Genomic DNA, 23,148 nt, shown 5'->3' with positions numbered 1-23,148 from the left:
GGAACTCCACCTAAAATGTTCTCAGTATACAGTAGGGTTGAGCAGGAGAATTACTCCGGGTAGCTTTCAAGCAAGATCTAGCAAGAAAGATCTCAGAAATTCAAGCCGGTCTGAACTCATCAGCCTTGAAGGCGCTTAACACAAATGGAGTCATTGGCTTTTGCACTTTTGTGGTGCGAACGTACCAAATCAGGCAGATCTAACTTTTATGGATCAACCATCAAGGATGCTGACAAAATTCCACCCAACAAATACAGTTCTTTCAAACTGTCTACCTAAAGATAGTATTACTGCACGTAAGTCTTTCGCTTATGTTTCCTTGTAGATGAAAATGAATGCGAAAGGAATAATGGAGGCTGCAGTGAATTCTGTATTAACCTAAAGAACTCCTATCGCTGTGACTGTGGAGTTGGCCGTGTCCTGGGGCCGGATGGAAAGACTTGTGAAGGTAAGGAAATAATTTAGAATGACTAGGGGAACTTTTCTAACTGACTAGTAGATAGATGTAATTAACGTGCTTTAAGATTCATGAGAGGAGAAGGTCCAAAGTGCCAGAATAGGCTCCAGAAATCCATGGTTGTTTTTGAGGGAAGGGGAAGGAGAGGAGAGGGGAAGAGAGGGGAGGGAGGGGAAGGGACGGGAAGGGAAGGCAGGGGATGAAAGTGAAAGGGAGGGGAGGGGAGGGGGAAAGAGAAGAGGGAAGGGAGAGAGAAAGAGAAAAGGAAAAGAAAAGAAAAAGACAGGGCAATATTGTGGCAGCTTTGTTTTTTCAGGCTCCATCGAAAAACAGGTATAAGAGTGCCAGTGGGGATTTCCTTTAGTGCTGAGACGTGGGTGGAAAAATTGCAGAGACAGATATATGCCTTCATGTAACTGGATCTTGTATTGAAAGCCCAGAATTCACAAATAGGGTTGTGCATAAATCCAAAGAGCAGTGGAAGCATCAATTAAGGTGACCTGCTTCCACAAAGTAGACATCCAGCTAAGAAGGATCCATTTCAGGAGCTTATTAGAATTTCTGCTTCTAGTTCCTTCACACAGTTTATCTTTGCAAGACTTAATCGGAACAACCCTGAAACAGCACCCATTCTCTGTGCTTTCCACAACTCTCATTAATTTCAATGCAGGGATTCCTGAAACCTCGTTCCCCAATACAATTAAGAGGACACTGAAACATTTAGACAGTTTAAATGACTACGGAATACGTAAATGTAATTTCCCCACCCTCCACCCCTCATGTTTATCTGATCCTACAGCTTCGTTCAGTGTGAGCAGATAAGGGACATAGTTTCAGAGGCACTGCTAGATGGAAAAAAGATTGTTTTTTTTTCTACTCATTATTTCTGCCTTAGAAATTGAAGGGTGTCACAACAACAATGGAGGCTGCAGCCATACATGCAACATGATGGAAACCAATTATCAGTGTGAATGCCCTCGAGGTCTTGTTTTGTCAGAGGACAACCACAGCTGCCAAGGTACAAAGGAAAAAAGGGATGTGGCTGGTCTAGGGTAATTTGTTACTTCGTTTATTTGGTAGATGTATGTCCTGCTTTTGCTTCAGGAGGTGAAGGCCACAACTACCTTCTGGTGAGTTTCCAGGGTTGAGGAGGTTCCTGAACCTAACTTTCTCTAGTAATTATTGTTACATTGCTATCTTATTTCTGTGACCCGTCCTATCGGCATGGAAATGCATTTTGAAAAAACTGAATCAAAACATAATTTTAATCTGCAGGTCATCCCCATGATATTTCACCAGCCAGCCCAGAATTTGTAATCTGGTCCCTCCGGAGAGTTTAGATTTGAGTTCCCATCAGTCTTAGCCAGTGTGGCCAACAGCTAAAGATGACAGGGAGCAACAAACTCAAGAGATCTGGCAGGCACTGGCTTGAGGGCTTCCTAAGAATTGTAGAAATGGTTGTCCAACACACATTTGGAGGGCATTGAAGAAGACGTAAGGATGATTGGTCTATGGACAGACATAATGTCATATTCCACCACCACCGGTCCCATAGGAGAGGTTAATATTAAAGGGCTGGACGTTGCTTTTTATGGAGGTATCAGCTGCATATCCACACATATGCGTCCAGTTTGATCATTGCAAAAGGGCCTGCTAAGTGTTGCTCCACTTTCTGACATATGTGGGCTGTGATAAGGTAGTAAGCCTTCTCAGAAGCAGCTTCCATTTTATGGAACATCTCTCTCTCCCCCACCCCCACAAGTACATGCAACCTCCATATTTCTGACTTTACATGAATTAGTGAACAAATTTATTCCAGGGATACCTTTGGTCCAGCAGACGTTAAAAGGGGCCACTTGTTAAAAGGGAAAGAGATTTAATTGCACAGAGAGAGCTGCCATCATTATTTCTTTTTACTTGTATTCCGTCCCGTAGATGTCTCTCATGGGAGTGACCTATTCTAATATGTTTTTTAATTCCAGTATTATATTGTTTTTCTAGCCAAGATAATTTTGCGGTTTTTTTTAATTGTACACAACCAAGAGTCTACTTGGGGCATGAAAGTAGACATCAAAAGGGGGAGAAAAAGAGAGCAAGATATGGAAAGGGAGAGAGATGGAGAAGGAGAGGGGGAGAGAGAGAGAAGGAGAAGGAGAGAGAGGGAAAGAGGGAGAGAGAGATGAATTGCACGCAACACCATGCCCTTCATTCAATTTCCCTCTCCTTTCCTATTGCGATATATTGTCTAAGAAGGGAGAGATGGACAAGCATTAAGGATATGCAATTTTCAAAAAAAGAAAGAAAAAAAATGTGGTCTCCAAAGCTCAGAGGAGCAGTGAAGATTTTTTTAAATAAATTCTTTTGGGGAGGTTTTGGGGAGCCCCTCCAATCTTTCAGCTTGGTGCTTCTCGCCTTCAAGTCTGGCTAAACCTGGGCTGAAGGTCTCACCAATTCCAATAGTCTCAGTCTTGTGGCAGCTGGAGTTGGCATTGCCACTGCATTGCTGCCACTGCAGATGTGTGGTGACTGACGAGCTGGAAGGACAGTGAGTTTGATTGGAATTGAAAGTTGAGGCAAGCAGGGCCTCACTGCACTGGGAAATTTGTCTTTTTTCGGGGGGAGGCACGCACCTGCTGGATCTCTGTTCCACCTGGACCATAGGCTTCAGATTTCCATCTGAACTATTGATAGGTTTGGGTGGCGGGTTTTACAGCAGGGGTCTTCAAACTTGGCAACTTTAAGACTTGTGGACCAACTCCCAGAATTCCTCAGCCAGCCAGCTCTTCTGCTTAGATGGGAGACAGCAGCCAGCAGGTCAGTTTGCTTGGCAATTATAGAAGCTACTGGTCAATATCTCTGGTCCACTACAATCCCACAGGAAGAATAACAGAATAACAAAGTTGGAAGAGATCTTGGAGGTCTTCTAGTCCAACACCCTGCTCAAGCAGTAGACCCTATATTATTTCATATAAATGGCTGTCCATTCTCTTTTGACAAACCTTTCAGGGATAGAGCACCAACAACTTCTAAAAGCAAGCTGTTGTTCTGTACCAGCCTACTACCGGCCCTGCAGAAAAGGCAGGGACAACCCCTTTACAAAAAGGCAAGAGGCTGGAACTAAGCCTGCCAAATTTATTGACATAAAACAGAGCAAACAGAGCCAAACAAAAAGACAACCATGAAACAGGAGCTATTCAAACAGTTGCTTCAGCAAACCAGCCCTCCCACACATTCTCCTTTTAAACAGTTCAGGGCGTGGCTTCTCTCTGCCTCCTTCCGAGGTGCCCCATTGCCTTCCTCTGTTTACTCCTGATTGACTGCCTCCTGCGACGGGTGTCCTTGAACAGGGCCAGCTGTGGGTCATCTTCATCCACGCTGTCAGGCTCACACAGCTGGGTCTGCGTAGTGACCAGATGGGAGAGGCCTGGCTGAGGGCTCTGCAAAGCCTCCAGGCTGTTCTCTGCAGGCTCTCCAACACCCCCCTCCTCCTCCTCTGAATCGTCCGACCCAACTGCCAAACCCACAGGCTGACCCTGAATCACAACAGCTGTTCTACTGGTTAATTGTTCTCACTGTTAGGAAATTTCTCTTTAGTTGTAGATTGGTTCTCTCTTTAATTAGTTTCCATCCATTGCTTCTTGTTCTGCTTTTGGGTGCTTGGGAGAATAGGTTGACCCCCTCTTCTTTGTGGCAGTCCCTTAGATATTGGAATGTCACCCCTAGTCCTTCTTTTAATTGGACTAGGCATACTAGTTTCTACAGACATTCTTCACATGTTTTAGCCGCCAGTGTCTTAAGAATGTCTTGCCTGAAATAGCCATGATTCAGTTCTTTTGTTATGAGTTAATTGGTGATTTGAATTAATTCAAAAACTCACCCCATTTTTCTAGGGAGAAAAGAAATGCTTCTCAACCTCAAAGTTAATGACAAAATTACACTTCTATTTATCTATATAAATTGAATAAATAAATAAATAAATAAATAAATAAATAAATAAATAAATAAATAAATAAATGTAGAATGTTGTTTTATCCTACAATGATCCAATTACCCTGTAAAAGGGGCAGTAAGCTGTCTTGGTCCTTTGTTGAGTATTTTAAATTGCTCAGCTCAACTACCATCACTTTCTGTAACAATGGCAATCAAACAATTTTATATTCAAGCAATAGCAATGGCAATTAGACTTATATACAACTTCGTAGTGCTTTATAGCCCTCTCTAAGCAGTTTACAGAGCCAGCATATGGTGCCCAACAATCTGGGTCCTCATTTTACGGACCTTGGAAGGCTGAGTCAACCTTGAGCTGGTGCGAATTGAACTGCTGGCAGTCGGCAGAGTCAGCCTGCAATTCTGCATTCTAACCACTGCGCCACCATGGCAAATCAAAGCATCATTTCTCCAGGCCAAAACCTGGAAACGTTTGATTTAGAAGTGACAGATATTGAAAAGACTTTCTTCTTACAGGAACATCACTGAAAGGCAGTGTTCTAACTTCCAATTCACTTACTAGCTGTTCTCCTTCTTACAGTTCCAGTTATATGTAAATCTACATCTATAGAAGTGAATATTCCCAAGGATCTCGTTGGGGGAATGGACCTCTCGCTTACCAATGGCTCCTGCAAGGGAGTGTCCAATGGCACCCATGTCAACCTCATCTTCTCTCTGAAAACCTGTGGAACATCTATAGATGTATGTATTGATTGCATTTGTTTGTTTTAGTCTTGCATTCATATCCTATCTTTCCTCTTGAGATCTCAAGGTGGAGTCCATGGGGATCTCTCTTCATTTTTTGCACACAATATAACCTTTTGAGATAGAGCAAATGAAAGAATAACTGGGCCAAGGGTGTCGACAAGTAGTCTTCAAATTATGACCACAACTGAACCCGACATTTCTGTTGCTAAGCGGGACATTTGTTAAGTGAGTTTTGCCTCACTTAACAACCTTTCTTTTCACAGTTGTTAAGTTAATCACTGCAGTTGTTAAGTTAGCAACATGGTTGTCACGTGAAGCTGGCTTCCCCATTGACTCTGCTTTTCAGAAGGTCGCAAAAGTTGATCACATGACCCCAGGACACGACAACCGTCACAAATATGAGTCAGTTGCCAAGTGTTCAAATTTTGATCACATGACCATAGGGATGCTGCAACGGTCCTAAGTGTGAAAAAAATGTGTATAAGTCACTGTTTTCAGTGCTGTTGCAACTTCAAATGATCGTTAAATGAACTGTTGTAACTCAAGGACTACTTGTATTGAGGACCATGTTCAAGTGAAGTGTCATCTTGGCCCTCTGCACTTCATTATATTTTATTCCTCCATTATTCAATTTTCCACAGTGGCTTTCGCATACTTAAACAAACAGACGCATCTGTCACTTGAGGTGCAGACCTAAGTAACTGTTCTATATATAGATTGCCTAGCAACCATGTGGAGTAAAAAAAATTTCTCAACCTTTTGCTTTCAACCTGCTTCTCTGCCGCTGAGCAAAGGCCATTGTTTAAAAATCTGTAGACTCAAGAGTGTTGTTTATGCTAAGCCCACTGTGGGACCTTCCTAAAGAATCCTAGAAAACAAAATTTCTGCAAGCTTTCCAAATTACGGTGTTTGTTCCCTTGTTACATCCAGGAGCAGATTGAATAGGAGAAAATGCACAAATAACGACTGCTATTATGATTCTTCTTAAATTAACCAGACAAGAGTAGAGCCTCAAATAGCATCTCCTTCTCCACACGGTTCACTGATTTTCAAATGCAGGTAGTCCTCGACTTACGACCACAATTGAGCCCAAAATGTATGTTGCTAAGTGAGACATTTGTTCAGTGAGTTTTGCCCCATTTTATGACCTTCCTTGCCACAGTTGTTAAGTGGATCACTGCACTTGTTAAGTTAGTAACACGGTTGTTAAGTGTACCTGGCTTGCCCATTGATTTTGCTAGTCAGAAGGTCACACAAAACAAGATCACAGGAGCCGGGGACACGGCAACCGTCATAAGCATGAACCAGTTGACAAGCCTCCCAATTTTGATCGTGTGACCATGGAGGATGCTGCAAAGGTTGCAAGTGTGAAAAATGGGTCATAAGTCACTTTTTTCAGCGCTGTTGTAACTTTGAATGGTCACTAAATGAATGGTTGTAAGCCAAGGACTACTTTAAGCACATAGACACAGACACATAAGCTTTGAGGAGTTGAAATCCACACAGCTTTATGTTGCCAAATTTAACAATAACAATAATAATAAGTTGGAAGGGACCTTGGAGGTCATCTAGTCCAACCCCCTGCTCAGGCAGGAAACCTTATACCATTTCAGGCAAATGGCTGTCCAGTCTCTTCTTAAAAACCTCCAGTGTTGGAGCATTTGAAAAAGACTGTTCTAAAAGAGAGAGTGAGATTTAACTTATCTATCACCTATCAGGTCCCACAGTGGTATCAGTTATTTGATTATAGGCAATTAGAAACAAATTTAATGAAACCAAGAAGGGAACACTTGTTTACTTCTTTTATTGTTGTAGGTGGGATACTCGTTATGCTTGCCTTTTGCCTTTCTTGAGGAATTCCGCAACTGATTTTTGTAACTTGCTAAATTTAACTTTTGTACTAGGTTATGGCATAATCCTGTTAGCCCACAGAGAATTCCAATTTCTCTCCAGAAGGGCATTTTTAATTAACTGTAAACTGTTTTTAATGAAAATAATAAATACTGGAATATTTTACTTTTCTAAGGTCATTGTATTTTTATGATCTATGAGTACTATTGTTTTTTCTTATTCTTATAATGTATTTTGTTTGTTATGGCAGATGATAATATAACTAGCCCTGCTCATTAACCCTGGAAACCTTATTAGTCATGCATAGCTTATTAGCAGAGTCTCCATATGGCCCTTCTAATATATGGGCTAGAAATATATTCTTACAAAAAAATTGAAACCAACTCTAGATGGCTGGTTTCTGGTTCTTGAGGTCCCTTTTTATTTTATTTTATTTTTTTTTTTAATTCCATTTATATCCCGCCCTTCTCCAAAGACTCAGGGCGGCTTACAAGCTTAGCAGTAGCCTTCATTCTATGTATATGCCTGCTTATTAGGGCTTTCACACAAACACCAAGCGGCATTATTACAAAGTCAGCTTAATTGCCCCCAACAATCTGGGTCCTCATTTTACCTACCTCGGAAGGATGGAAGGCTGAGTCAACCTTGAGCCTGGTGGGATGCGAACCTGCACTAATTGCAGGCAGCTGGTGTTACTTAAGGAGGCATTAGCCCACTGCTCCACCAAGGCTCCAGGCTTTGGCTTTCTTTTTTTTTTTTTTTGTATTCTTGCAGATCATCACCTATCAATAATGCTGTTCCTGACATATTCTTTTATTCAGATGGTCCTCCTAATTTCACCGTACCATCTTTGCCCTCTATTTACAGGTAGTAAATGATAAAATAGTTGCTACCAATATGATCACTGGCTTGCCAAAGCAAACGCCTGGCAGCAACGGGGACATCATTGTTCGCACGGGAAAGCTGCTGATCCCTGTCACTTGTGAATTCCCTCGTCATTACACGATCTCGGAAGGCTACATCCCGAATGTGAAGAATTCGCCACTGGAAATTATGGGGCACAATCAAGGTGTCTTCCCCTTCACCCTTGAGATATTTAAAGACAAAGATTTTGAAGAGTCCTATCAGGACTCCCTTCCCACTCTTAAACTCCGAGACTCTTTATATTTTGGGATTGAGCCCTTGGTGCACGTGAGTGGTCTGGAGACACTGGTGGAGAGTTGCTTTGCTACCCCTACATCCCAAACAGACGAGATCCTGAAGTACCACTTAATTCGAGATGGGTAAGCATTGACCACTTCCGTCTTTGATCCTGAGATTTAAAATTCAGGACCTTTGATTATTTAGTCACCTAAGTTTGAGGAAAGAAAGGAAGTCCAATCTTTCCTAAGACTGCCAGTATACCTTTTGGCCAGCAGAAAAATTGGCCCAGCTTTCATGATTATGCAGGCAAAACTATCCACTTCGTAAAAAGGAAGCAGAGCCTGAGCAAGTAGATGAAATGGATGTACTGGTATCCCACTTTATCATTTTTACAAATAACTTAAGGCAGCAAATACATCCCCCTCCTATTTACCCCACAACAACAGTCCTGTGAAGTGGGTCAAGCTAGAAGTGAGTAGCCCTAAGTCACAGGTCGGCAACCTGCGGCTCTGGAGCCGCATGCGGCTCTTTGAGCCGTCTCTTGCGGCTCCCAGCCGCCCGGTGCGCGCGCACCTCTTCCAACGGGCAGTGGTGCGCGCGCACCTCTCCAAATGGAGAGTGGCACCGCCCGTTTGGAGAGGTGCACGCGCACCTCCCCGAATGGGCGGAGGTGCGCGCGCACCTCCCCAAACGTTTGGAGAGGTGCGCGCGTACCTCCGCGCGAATGGGCAGCGGTGCCGCTCTTTCAGGAAGCCCGCCGCGGCCCGTCTGTGAAGCTGCCGAAAGCGGCAGCTTAGCAGACGGGCCGCGGCAGCTTCCGCAAAGAGCGGCGCCCCTGCCCATTCCGAGAGGTGCGCGCGCACCTCTCCGAACGACCGGAGTTGCGCGCGCACCTCCCCAAACCTTTGGGGAGGTGCGCGCGTACCTCCGCGCGAACGGGCAGCGGTGCCGCTCTTTCAGGAAGCTGCCGCTTTTGGCAGCTTCCTGAAAGAGCGGCGCCGCTGACCCTTCGCTTTCGGCAGCTTCCTGAAAGAGCGGCGCTGCTGCCCCTTCGCACGGAGGTACGCGCGCACCTCCCCAAAGGTTTGGGGAGGTGCGCGCGCAACTCCGGTCGTTCGGAGAGGTGCGCGCGCACCTCTCGGAATGGGCAGGGGCGCCGCTCTTTGCGGAAGCTGCCGCGGCCCGTTTGCTAAGCTGCCGCTTTCGGCAGCTTCACAGACGGGCCGCGGCGGGCTTCCTGAAAGAGCGGCACCGCTGCCCATTCGCGCGGAGGTACGCGCGCACCTCCGTTCGTTCGGAGAGGTGCGCGCGCACCTCTCGGAATGGGCAGGGGCGCCGCTCTTTGCGGAAGCTGCCACGGCCCGTCTGCAAAGCTGCCGAAAGCGGCAGCTTTGCAGATGGGCCGTCGCCATCGGGCAACCGGGAACCGGTTCCATCTCATTTTTTTAAAAATGGCAGCCGCGTGCGTCCGCGCATGCACAAAAAACCTTTTTGCGCATGCGCGTGCATGGACACACGCACGCGGCTCCCTCTTTTTTTAATTTGTGATGGAACCGGTTCCCAGTGGCTCTTTTTCTTTTTTAGGTTGCCGACCCCTGCCCTAAGTCAACCAGCTGCTTTTCATGGCTAAGTCGGGACTTGAATACCTAGTCTTCCACTTTCTAGCCTGGTTGCCTTAACCACTAGACCAAATTGGCTCTCATTTACAATTAAAATTACAATACTGTTCAGCAGAGAAAATTTCCTTTCTGATGATAATGGTGACCATAATTAGGTGGCCATAATTAAAGACATTTGCCCTTTTTATGTAGCCCAGCTGTTCACGCATCACTAGAGCATATTTAACATTAATTAGCAGGATTATCTTTTATAGCTATTCTAGGCCTCAAAGACAGCCCAGTCCTTTTGCCTTTGCAAATAATTCATTTTTTTGTATGAGAATTGTATTTACAATGTTCATAGGTAAGCATCCACTCTTGGTTTCTATCCATTTTTAAATTATTCTTGGTTGCACAGTCAGCCAGATGTTTAGACTGGATTTGGCATTTTTATCTATCTAGTTAGTCCTTCCCAAGGGCAGGCAGATGTTGTTGTTGGGATTAAAGGTATCATTGCAGGATATAAGGTATTCCAAGTAGGGCTATCTTTTGCAATTGACTGCTGGTGATTTTTGTCAATGCTGATGGTGTTCAAGTGGTCCTCCAGTTGTTTTGGGATTGCACCCAAGGAGCCTATTACTATTAGTACTATCTTTGTTTTCTTTTGCCACAGTAATTCAACTTCTATTTGCAAGTCAAATAGAAATCTCAAATCATATTATAATCTCCCCTTCTTTTCTTTCTATTTTGCTCCTCTCCAGGTATTATAATATTCACTAGCTAGACTTTTTTGACTTTGTTATTGTTATTTTAATATTATATTTTATCCCACCTTTATACTGTATATGTGTGTATGAATGTGTGTGCACGTGTGTGAATTCTGGAAGTCCACAAGTCTTAAAGTTGCCAAGTTTGAAGACCCCTGTAGCAGAACTTAAAAGGACATCCCATAACATGAGAAGAAGTACATTGGTCTCACCTTATATCTGCATGAAATGGCCATATGCCCCCTAATCTTCCTTGTCATGACCAAAGAGATTGTGAAAGATCAGAATTGATTGGAAGAAGTACAATCTCAGTACAACTGGGAGCCCTAATAAGCTACCATGTAAATACTTGTGTTCAGCTGGAGGTGAATAGAACTTCCCCAACCGATGGTTACATTTATGATTTAGCCTCAAGTTATATATGGACTCAAACAGATTAGGGAAGGATTGTGTAAAAACAGCAACAAATTCACAGTATCTCTGACTGCTTTCAAATGAATTGTTCCTGGACTAGTTAACAGGCCACCAAATATTCAAAATATTAAAACTAATCACCGCCTGGCTCAAGGAACTGTACAATAATTCTTGATTTCTTTATCATTCTCACTGGTTTGTTCCATGTTTCTGGATGCTCAGAATTCAGATTCCGAGCATTTGTATGCCCTGCTGAACATCAACATTCACAAATAATAAAATGACGGCAAGTGCAAATAAAAAAACCCCAAGGCAACAGCAACAGGAAATGGCAGTCTTGAGACTTTCATCATTGCAAGTTATCTATAATGTTTAGGCAATTCTAAGGGTATAGTGTTCCTTTAGAGAAATGAAAGATTAAATGAACAGTTGGGGTCTCTTAAAATATGAATCCTCTAAGCAGATGGAAGGGTAAGAAAGCATTTGCTCATTATGCTAAACCACACTTATGATTGATGGGCTGGAAATTATTATCCTAACCTAACATATACCGCATAAAGGCTGAAGTTTGGGGACAGCCCAAACAAACCACAAAGCTTGTTGAAAAAGAAGTGTGGTTAATGACTCCTCCTTTGAAACCCAGTGTTAGATCTGCCTCAGCTTGAACCTCTAAGTAAAATGACTCTATTTGTTGAGAAAGATATAGGTTACTAGAAGTCTTTTAGAAAACTTTTCCTTCCCTTAAAAAAGGTAAAGGTTCCCCCGCACATGCGTGCTAGTCGTTTTCGACTCTAGGGGCCGGTGCTCATCTCCATTTCAAAGCCGAAGAGCCAGCGCTTGTCCGAGGACGTCTCCGTGGTCATGTGGCCAGCATGACTAGACGCCAAAGGTGCACGGAACGCTGTTACCTTCCCACCGTAGTGGTCCTTATTTTTCTACTTGCATTTTTACGTGCTTTCGAACTGCTAGGTTGGCAGAAGCTGGGATGAGTAACAGGCGCTCACTCTGTTATGCAGCACTCGGGATTCGACCCACCAAACTGCCGACCTTCTGATCGACAAGCTCAGCATCCTAACCATTGCTGCTGCCCCTCCAATCAAATTCAAACATGTTCTTGAAACAGTCACTTCAAGTGACTGCATGCAGCTGTGTTCCGTTCTCAGCCCTCTTGAAGCTACGTCTCAAGGAGATACAGTGAATTTTTTTGCTTCCCTTGAAATCTCCTCCTCCCATCCAACCCCAACCCCCATAGAATCCTTGGCAGACTGTCACTGAGTAATAGTAAAGTGCAGGCATGTGAGGTGGCAGCTGACACCTAGCTTGGAAACTAGGAGTACACTTACTCTGTAGATGGGAGCCAACTCAGATTCCACACAATAATTCTTTTCTCTGCTGTTGAAATTCTTTTAGAAACCACTTTGGTGCTAAAGGAGGGCCTTGCACAGGAATGCCATAGAGCCAGTTCTACTTGCATAAGCCCTGCATTCTTAATCATAGGAAGTAGTGTCTCCTTGCCTATGACACATGTGAACATCTACTGTGGAAAAGAAGAAGGCTTTTGATGAAGAAAGAAATCCAGATGAGGCACAATAAAAAAAAGATTTCCCAACTGTTTTTTTAAAAGCCAGTTTACCTACTTTAAGGACATATCTCTTGATAGACTAGGCCAGGGGTAGGCAACCTTGGCTCTTTTATAACTCGTGGACTTCAACTCCCAGAATTCCTGAGCCAGGGCTCAGGAATTCTGGGAGTTGAAGTCCACGAGTTATAAAAGAGCCAAGGTTGCCTACCCCTGGACTTGGGTATTTCAATACTAAGAGGAAGAGATGACATTTTAAACACAATGGGATAGGTGGGTTTTGCTGTACAACACAAACCTCTAAAAGTCTTGTAGCACTATAAATATTAGCCAATTTCTAATGCCATAAACCTGAATGGGCTATATTCCACCCTATAGCAAATACAGTTCCTAAAATACAAAGTTTTTTTTCAGAATACGCAGTTAATGACATTCTTGTCCTGAATATCTATCACATGGTTCTATTTTTTTAAAAATAACAAAATAAAATATCCTTTTAAATCAATGTAGAGTGATCATGCCTTCAAAGAAGGTCTTATCTAGCATCTGGTGTTTATCCAGTCTCTTAATTTTTTTTTAAATTCCATTTATATCCCGCCCTTCTCCGAAGACTCAGGGCGGCTTACAAACTTAGCAGTAGCCTTCATTCTATGTTTATGTTGGTACTGTTGTTTTCTGATGCACTTCATAGATTTATAAGTTTCCCTAGGGATCATCTTTGTATCTGTTATTTATGAAACAATTTTAGACGTATTATCCCTAACATTTTCATTTGTGAATAACAATGTCAAGTTCCTTCATAAATGTTTTATGAAGTTCATTAAATCTCACTGACAAAATGACAGGTGGAAATTTACTAAATTGGTATGCTGACATTCCTATTATTGTCATGCCTTGGTGGAGCAGTGGGCTAATGCCTCCTTAAGTAACACCAGCTGCCTGCAATTAGTGCAGGTTCGCATCCCACCAGGATCAAGGTTGACTCAGCCTTCCATCCTTCCGAGGTAGGTAAAATGAGGACCCAGATTGTTGGGGGCAATAAGCTGACTTTGTAATAATGCCGCTTGGCGGGGGCCAAAAGCCCTAATAATAAGCAGGCATATACATAGAATGAAGGCTATTGCTAAGCACATTGGTTTGTGCTTAAATTGTAAGCCGCCCTGAGTCTTCGGAGAAGGGCGGGATATAAATGGGATTAAAATAAAAAAATAAATAAAAATGCTAAAATTACAGCACAATGGAAATGTATGTTAAAGTAACTCAGTCCTAGTCTTGAGTGTTGAACCACATCTGTTTGGATTCCTTACCATTCCTTCCATTGTTCTTTGGAGTAGTTTTGCTGTTAATCACAAAGACACATGTTGATTGAACATTAGAGAAATTGAGAAAACTTCACAAAGGCAAAAAAGTATTAAGGAGCATCTGTTGTAGGGGTAAAAACAAATCAAGAAACAGCTGTGACTGTATGATCAAAGCTCCACCCCTTTTATCTATAATACACATCCCAAAAATAGGCTGGGCTTTGAATTTGAACAGCAACCTTCTTGAATTTTTGAATTTCTCCTCATTTACTCCCTACCCTCCAAGAACGGCCTTGGAAGAACTACTCCCTGGAGTAAAACTAGGTGTACCTCATAATCCAAAGCAGCTCCTGAAGAACTGCTTGCTGGAACTGGGTATGTCTTGTTTAATGAAGAGAAGGACGAGGGGGTGACATGATAGCAGTGTTCCACTATTGGGGAGGCTGCCACAAAGAAGAGGGAGTCAAACTATTCTCCAAAGCACCTGAAGTCTGGACAAGAAGCAATGGATGGAAACTAACCAAAGAGAGAAGCAACCTAGAACGAAGAAGAAATTTCTTGGCAGTTAGAACAATTAATCAGTGGAACAACTTGCCTCCAGAAGTTGTGAATGCTCTAACACTGGAAGTTTTGTCTGAAATGATATAGGGTTTCCTGCCTGAGCAGGAGATTGAACTAGAAGACCTCTAAGGTCCCTTCCAACTCTGTTGTTCTGTTCTGTTCTGTTCTGTTCTGTTCCCTTCCCTTCCCTTCCCTTCCACTCCACTCCAGTCCACTCCACTCCACTCCACTCCATTCCTGCCATTTAGCAGGGAATTTTCTGCCATTCACCTTTCTTTGTAGAAGATGACTTGGTAAGCATCATAATCCATATTCCAGGTGCCATTGATTTTTTTAAAAGGTCTCACAGAGACCTAAGTACAGAGTATTTTCTTCTCTGTCTCTCTTTCCAGCTCTCTCTCTCTCTCTCTCTCTCTCTCTCTGTCTTTCTGTCTGTCTCTGTCTGTCTCTCTGTATCTTTCTCTGTCTCTCTGCCTCTGTCTCTCTATCTCTCAGTTGATTTATTCTAGCATAGGTTTTAACCAGCAAAGATAACAATATTTCCTTATATGGACTATTTTATTCTTTGAAGCCTGTCTTGCGTACATACCACAGGAAAAAAATGTTGAACTTTTTCTTGGTATGCTTACAAAATGATTCTTCCCCCCCCCATCTAGCAATAATACAAGGAACGACAGTCCACACATGCTGAAAATTCAAGTTCTGTCTGATAATCTCTTCTCACTCAGGATAAATGCAATTAATGAGCAATTTTGGTCAGATTCCAAGAGGCAAAGGTTATTTCTATTTAGGACATTGCTGTCCACGTCTGGTACTTTTCCTTTGCTTTTTGTTCGGGGTAGCAAGTTTTATAATGTTCAAAGTTTGCATTCTGGAGATTAGATGGCTGGTAAGCATTCCCTCGTGTTATCATTCACCGCCAAAGAAGATACTTTTTCTTTAAAGACACAGACACAGTCCCACAAGAAGCTAGACACTGAGGAATAATAACAAGACTCATTCTCAGTATTTTTGTGTCCTTAGAATGACATCTCATTTTTCAAGGAAATTCATTTCGCTTTTCTCAGCCTACTTTCTTTATATTAATGCAGTGGTTTTGATTCTCCATTAAGGCTCAGAAGGCACATTGACAAAACAACCCCCCCCCAAAAAAAAAGATGTCTGTAATCATTTGATTAATTCATCTTTTGGACTCAGAAATCCTGAAAACTTATAAGCATAATGGAATAAAATGACTTGGGGATAATGCATTCTGTTGCCCATTTTTTCCTCTCAGATAAGTATCTTAGTTATTTGCAGGAGTGTCTGGCAGGAAATGAAGATAGCAGCCACATCTCTCTGATTGATGTCTTGCTCTTTTTTGGAATGCATCATAGTGTACATTCAAAGAGGGGAGGGCTTTGATCCCAGGAGTGTGGCAGCCATTTTGATGTTTTTCACTTGGTGAATACAGTTGGTTATTTGCCAATAACAAAATAATTAAATACAGAATGTTGAATGCATCCTCTATACATTCAGAAGGTCCACTTCCAACCTGTGTCTAAAAACCACTTTCTCCGACTCAAGGATTTGCAATCTACTTTAAAGAAATGTACAAAAATTAACAGAAAAGTTCAGGTTAAAAATTGTCAGGAAAAATTATTTGACTTTGTTGTCATTAATCCCATGTTTTTGGGAACCTAAGAAAAGAAGAAAAATTTTCCTACAATATTTTCTCCATTAGCTCTTATCTTTGTTGAAGAAATCAAAGGTTGGTTAAGGATTTCTTTGATTTAGGATGCTGGTAAATCTTTTGGTCCTTAGCAGAACTGCAAATCCAGACTGTGAGGGAAGCCTAATGCATTCTTGTAATCATTTTCTTTGTTGTTGCGATGGGTATTTTTTACATTTCTGGAATGCAATTAGACTTCACTTCTGTTTTTTCATCTTCCGTCTTGGCTGACTACCAGTAGAACTAAGACAGCAATATGTGTGTCTGCCAGCCTCTCTGGAAGGCACTAAAATATCTTCTTTCTTTTGACCATCACTCTATGAAAGCCATTGACATTTGTCTTTTCTCCCCTTCTCCTCAGCTGTGTTTCAGATGATTCGATAAAGCAATATACATCCAAGGATCACCTGGCTAAACACTTTCAGGTCCCAGTGTTCAAATTTGTGGGCAAGGACAACAAGGTGAGCAAAAATTCAAATCCCCAAATTTAAGAAGAGCTGACAAACTCAGAGGTCTATTGAAATGGATTAGCATAAGAACCAGATGCCACCAAGGTCTTCTCTCGCTTTGGATGGATTTGACTAGGAGAACATGAAAATGAATATTATTGGTAAATGGGGGTTTAAGTTAATTAAAAAGTGGCTTAGAGGCAAAAACCAAATTGGAGAAAGCCAGTATTAATATTGTAAAAGGTTGGCAAAATGTTTTCAAGTCTTGCCTAGGCCTGATGCTTTCTTCTTTTAATTCCCAAACCTACCATATTGTCTTTCTGCTGAGTTGTATCTTAGACGAAATGGACTGTCAGAGATTAGATTAGGGGGACTGGAGGCTAAAATATATAGGGAACGGTTGCTGGAATTGGGTATGTGTAGTTTAATGAAGAGAAGGGTGAGGGGTGACATGATAGCAGTGTTCCAATATCTCAGGGGCTGCCACAAAGCAGAGGGAGCCAAGCTATTCTCCAAAGCACCTGAAAGCAGGACAAGAAGCAACGGATGGAAACCAGTCAAGGAGAGAAGCAACCTAGAACTAAGGAGAAACTTCCTGACAGTTAGAACAATTAACCAGTGGAACAACCTGCCTCTAGAAGTGGTGAATGCTCCAACACTGGAAGTTTTTAAGAAGAGACTGGCCAGCCACTTGTCTGAAATGGTATAAGGTTTCCTGCCTGAGCAGGGGGTTGGACTAGATGACCTCCAAGGTCCCTTCCAACGTATTATTAGTAGTAGTTGCTAAACCAGTGGTGGCGAACTTATGACACGCATGCCATAGGCGGCACTCAAAGCCCTCTCTTTTGGCATGTGCGTCACCACCGCTGCCAGCAGCAGGTCCATCAGGCTGCCACCACCACCTGGACCAGGAGCCCCACCCAGCACAAAGGAGGCGAAGCGGCCAACTAGCAAGCTTGAGTCGAGGTGGCAGAGCAGAGCTCACCAACCATTGTCGGTTGGTGGACTGGAAGAAAAGGGAGGGGGAAGCATTTTACGTGTGTGCATGCACGCACGGGGATGTGAGCATGTACGTGCTGCAAATGGGGCAGGGCTATTGCCTGCATAATGCTCACTAGCCCTGCCCCGTTCTTGTGTGGTGCAGCGCCTTGTATCTGCACCCCGTGGCACGGCAGCGGCCATTTTTGCACCTTGCAGCACGGTGGCCCATTTTTGCACCCTGGTTTTTGCGTGCCAGAGGCACCTCTCTGCCCCCCCCCAAGGGCACCAGAACGTTGATGCGGCCTTGGCACTTTGTGATAAATAAGTGGGTTTTGAGTTGCGGATTGGGCACTCAGTCTCTAAAAGGTTCGCCATCACTGTGCTAAACACTACCCATTGCACCAAATAGAATAATTTCACAGCTTGGTTCCCTTGGAAATTTTGTATTATTATTTTCGAATGGGCGATATTAAAGCTCTCTGTTCTGAAATGAGAACTTCTCATGTGCAAGCACTTCTTAACAATTCAGTCTTTGCAAGATAAATAAATATAAGTGGGTTCTTCCTAAGAATCAATTCAACACTTCCCGTTCAATGACACTAACCCAAACATTCAACAAGGAGTTTCGGATCCAACCAAAACTGCTGGCAGCCCAGCAATTTCAAAATTTCAAGGAAAGAATGACAAGGAAACCAGGTTTTATTCTACAGTGTAGAGGTATCATCAGTTGTTCTCGAAAAAAATAATAATAATACCATTATTCCTTTTAAGTTTTTGCTCAGGAATAAAATACTACTGTTATCTAAAATGACATAAAATCTGGCTGCTTTTAAAGATCTCTGACTCATTCTCTGAAGCTCACATCTAGTGTTGGGCAGATCCATTTAATTTGCCTTTGCAAATGTATCTGTTTGAGGTAAGGGCTGTAGCTGGATGAAAGTAAGCCTGAACTTTTCTTTGGATATTCGAGCTGTAGGCTGACATAGTGTCTGTTCCATATTATGGGATGGCTGAAGGTTCAGTGCAAATAAAATTCCACCAGGCTAATATTACTTCTACTGTTTGATTTCTGTCTTCACCTCCTGAATGAGAGAAGTTTCAAAATATTGTACCAAGAACTGCAGCTAAGGCAAAATGAATACATGTCTCTATCTCTTGGACTGCCAATCTCCAGACAGTGGGGGGTGGTCTGCTTCTTTCAATTTCTGGTATGAAAATCCATAGTCAGAAGCTTAGATATTCTTTGTGTCTGAGAAGCAAAGCAATATGAAATAGCATTTTTTCTGAGCCAGTGGTTCTCCTTCCCCTAGATCAGGGGTGTCAAACTCAATTTCATTGAGGGCCGCATCAGCATTGCGGTTGCCCTCAAGGGGCTGGGTGGGTATGGCCAGGGTGGGCGTGGCCTACTGGGTGGGCGTGGCTAGAGTGCGTATGGCCTACTGGGTGGGCGTGGCCAGCTCTACCTCGTTCGCATCAAGGGTGCCTATGGGGGCCTGGGCAGGAGTGGGACAGATCTGAGGGTCTCTGGCAGAAGGAGGGTCTCTGGGCCAGGGCCAAGGCAGCGGGGGCCGTTCCCTCACTGTTTCCAGGATGGCTTCGCGGGCCACATGAAACCACTTCGCGGGCCGGATCCGGCCCCCGGGCCTTGTGTTTGACATGTCTGCCCTAGATTATGTATGTATGCATGCATGCATGCATGCATATAGGAAGGTTAAGACACTGAGTTTGTCGATCAGAAGGTCGGCAGTTTGGCGGATCGAATCCCGAGTGCCGCGTAACAGAGTGAGCGCCTGTTACTCGTCCCAGCTTCTGCCAACCTAGCAGTTCGAAAGCATGTAAAAATGCAAGTAGAAAAATAGGGACCATTACGGTGGGAAGGTAACAGCGTTCCGTGCGCCTTTGGCGTCTAGTCATGCCGGCCACATGACCACGGAGACGTCCTTGGACAAGCGCTGGCTCTACGGCTTTGAAACGGAGATGAGCACCGGCCCCTAGAGTCGGAAACGACTAGCACGCATGTACAGGGGAACCTTTACCTTTACCTTTTATATATATGTAGACATAAATATGCATTTTTTTCCATTTAGGAAGTGTTCCTACATTGCCGTATTCTTGTATGTGGAGTAACAGATGAGAGGTCTCGCTGTGCACAGGGTTGTCACAGACGGATGCGCAGAAGAGCTAAACCACAAGAGGAAGGGCATCACATCACACACCATATCCTGACAAGTGGCCCAATTAAAATCGATGTGCAGGAATAGATGTATGAATATATATACACAGATGAAAGGGTACAGCCCATTTCTTTCAGAAGCATATGCCCCCCCCCCTTGAGTTCAAATTAGATGCACTCTTACATCTCAGTTGCATGTGGCAGGGACATTGCATGGGAAATTTGATTTTACAGGGTCAAAGCAGGCTCCTCTTCAATTAGACATGATTTATTCAAAGCACAGCCAAAAATGCAGGGCCATCCCACGGCTCAAAGAAATGTCAAGTTGAAGCTACCACTGTACAATTGAAGCCTTGCCTCTTTTTTGTATCCATCTAAACAAGTCTTCATACCGGTCAAAATTTTGAGTTTCTGTAAAGCAATGCTGACCTTGGGATAACAGTTGGGACAGGTGGTAATGTATCAACATATTAAATTGTCATGCTTAATTGTGTGTGCATTGTGTGTTCTGGAAAGTTTACATGCTCATAGGCTTAATTATGGTTTCATGGATCTAGGATCTTTCCCTACTGATCTGAGATAGGCACTGCCGTTCTGCACCCTCACAATATTTTGAAGCTGCTGGCAGTCTTTCCCTTCTCAACCAATTAATTTCAGAAGATAATTGGCTACTAATCTAAAGGAAACACAACAAAGGCATATTTGTTGCATATCCTCCAACCTAGCATATGCTCCCTAGGATAGGCAGTTCCTATTTGGAATCTTCCTCAGCTTCCCAAATTCCCAAGAGTTTCCTTCCCCTCCTGAAATGAACACGTTGCAATAATTTACACTATTCCTCCACTACTTTCAGGCTGTTTTGAGAGATGTTTTCTCTGTGCCACTGCAGAATGATCACTTTCTTTCGAAAAGAAAAGAAAAACCCCATGAAAAGCAAATGCAACATGAGAATAAGAAAGAAGGGGGAGGGTGCCAGTTAATATGGAACCAATAAAGGAGAATATTTGTAGCTCATGGCTGAAATGAAGGGTCCTTGGTGCTCTCTGAGCTTGGTTGTTTTCTTGCAGATGGTTTATTACCTAAAGTAAGTAACATCATCAGTGCTGGTAGGGAGTGGGGCTTGCTCTCAAGTTATATTTTAATCTTAGCAAGTGAAGTAAACAATGCCCCAATCAAGGAACTGTCAAAGAAGCTAACAGTAAACAGGCCAACCAAAGAATATCTAAGACCACCCCCACCAACACCGACAAGGTAAGCCAGTAGAATATAAATTGATAGCAAACTCCACTCCTTACTAGCACTGATGATGTTACACAGTTTGGGTAATGAAATGTCTGGAAGAAACCAACCAAGCTCAGAGAGCAGTAAGGACCCCTCACCATTAAGGACTCCCATTGGCCAGTTGCAGGAAGAGGAAAGGATCACTTCTTGGAAAGTGATGGTGCAAAAATGTTAGTGATGATTGGGCAGACAGCGTTGTGGGAATGTGGAAAGAGCACTAGCCAGTCTAATGCTTTCTTAGCAGCTCTGCAGTTGTTGAGAATGTTCTCCATGATAACTAAGAAAATCTTGCAGATGGGAAGGAAAAGAATAATAATTTGCAGGTCATACAAGGAGAGAAAACTTTCCTGTTCCCAGATTAATTGCACACATTCATAAAGTTTTCAGCCTGCTCAAATTCAGGCTGTAAAACCTGGCTGTGCAATCATATAAACCAACAGGCACAACTCTGAATTATTCAACTTCCTGAAGAGAAAACAGTGACATTTAAATACACATTTTTCCAGAAAATTTATACATCACACTGTTACAGACTTTGAAAATGTACTGCAACTGCTGCATACCTTACTATTACCACTCTCCCTTTTTTGTTTCCTTTTTTCCTTTATCGGGAATTTTTCCCCCCAACAACTTGATTTATGATAGCTCCCCATGCTGATTTAACAAACTGTGCATCAGTTAATATTGTCTGCAATTCTCCCACCCATCCGAAGTAGATTTTTCCAAACTATTTGGGGGGAAAAAAACCCACATTAATATTTACACTACTGAAAATGACATGTTTTAACTTGCTAAATATGGTTTAAAAAATATTCTCAGAGGTGAGAGTAGTTTACAATCAAATGTTCTCCTTTCCCCTCTTGATTCAAAAAGCTTCTTGTTTTGTTTTTTTTCATCAGGATACTATGATACTGTTGTGTGTGCTTGTTGTGTATAGGTCACAGGTCGGCAACCCGCGGCTCCGGAGCCACATGAGGCTCTTTGAGCCGTCTCCTGCGGCTCCCAGCCGCCTGGTGTGCGCGCACCTCTTCGAACTGGCAGTGGTGCGCGTGCACCTCTCCAAATGGAGAGTGGCACCACCCGTTCCGAGAGTTGCGTGCATCCCGTCCGGAGACCTGCCGCGTTCGTCAAACATTGACGAATACGGCAGCTGTGCAAACGGGATGGCGGCAGTTTGGAGAGTGCGCGCGCACTCACCAAACTGCTGCCATCCCATCCGGAGACCTGCCGCGTTCGTCAAACATTGACGAACACGGCAGCTGTGCAAACGGGATGGTGGCGGTTTGGAGAGTACGCGCGCACCTCTCCCAAGCCGCCGCCATCCGGAGACCTGCCGACAGGTCTCCGTACCTCCGCGCAAACGGGCAGCGGCCCCGCTTCTTGCTGCCGGGCCGCAGCAGCTTTCGCAAGAAGCGGGGCCGCTGCCCGTTCGCGCGGAGGTACGGAGACCTGCCGACGTTTGGGGAGGTTTGGGAAGGTGCGCGCGCACCTATGGTCGTTCGGAGAGGTGCGCGCACACCTCTCGGAATGGGTAGTGGCCCCGCTTCTTGCGAAAGCTGCCGCGGCCCGTCTGCAAAGCTGCCACTTTCGGCAGCTTTGTAGACGGGCCGCGGCAGCTTTCCCAAGAAGCGGGGCCACTGCCCGTTCGCGTGGAGGTACGGAGACCTGCCGACGTTTGGGGAGGTTTGGGAAGGTGCGCGCGCACCTATGGTCGTTCGGAGAGGTGCGCGCGCACCTCTCGGAATGGGTAGTGGCCCCGCTTCTTGCGAAAGCTGCCGTGGCCCGTCTGCAAAGCTGCCGCTTTCGGCAGCTTTGTAGACGGGCCGCGGCAGCTTTCCCAAGAAGCGGGGCCACTGCCCGTTCGCGTGGAGGTACGGAGACCTGCCGACATTTGGGGAGGTTTGGGAAGGTGCGCGTGCACCTATGGTCATTCGGAGAGGTGCGCACGCACCTCTCGGAATGGGTAGTGGCCCCGCTTCTTGCGAAAGCTGCCACGGCCCGTTTGCAGGCTGCCGAAAGCGGCAGCTTTGCAGACGGGCCGTCGCCGTCGCGCAACCGGGAACCGGTTCCATCACACATAAAAAAAAGGCAACTGCGCGTGTCCACGCATGCGCAAGAAAAACCCATTTTGCGCATGCGCAAAATGTTTTTTGCGCATGCGCGTGCATGGATGCATGCACGCGGCTC

The 23,148-nt window shown here is 44.0% G+C and overlaps 1 protein-coding gene across 1 annotated transcript in view; it reads left to right on the top strand.

Moving 5' to 3' along the window:
* OIT3 (oncoprotein induced transcript 3) overlaps positions 1-19,852 on the top strand; it is a gene marked incomplete at its 5' end in the record, with an annotated part of 45,894 nt that extends 26,042 nt beyond the window's left edge. The window contains 6 exons of the mRNA XM_083365062.1: positions 326-448; positions 1,353-1,475; positions 4,986-5,146; positions 7,871-8,286; positions 16,439-16,538; positions 19,595-19,852. Of these exons, the coding sequence (XP_083221188.1) occupies positions 326-448; positions 1,353-1,475; positions 4,986-5,146; positions 7,871-8,286; positions 16,439-16,538; positions 19,595-19,768 (1,097 nt within the window). The 3' untranslated portion in view covers positions 19,769-19,852. The remainder of the gene's footprint in view (positions 1-325; positions 449-1,352; positions 1,476-4,985; positions 5,147-7,870; positions 8,287-16,438; positions 16,539-19,594) is intronic.
* Between the last annotated feature and the right edge of the window lie 3,296 nt (positions 19,853-23,148).

Source organism: Vipera ursinii, assembly GCF_947247035.1.
Source record: "Vipera ursinii genome assembly, chromosome: 5".
NCBI classification, from domain to species: domain Eukaryota; kingdom Metazoa; phylum Chordata; class Lepidosauria; order Squamata; family Viperidae; genus Vipera; species Vipera ursinii.
This window is presented reverse-complemented; position numbering and strand designations above follow the sequence as displayed.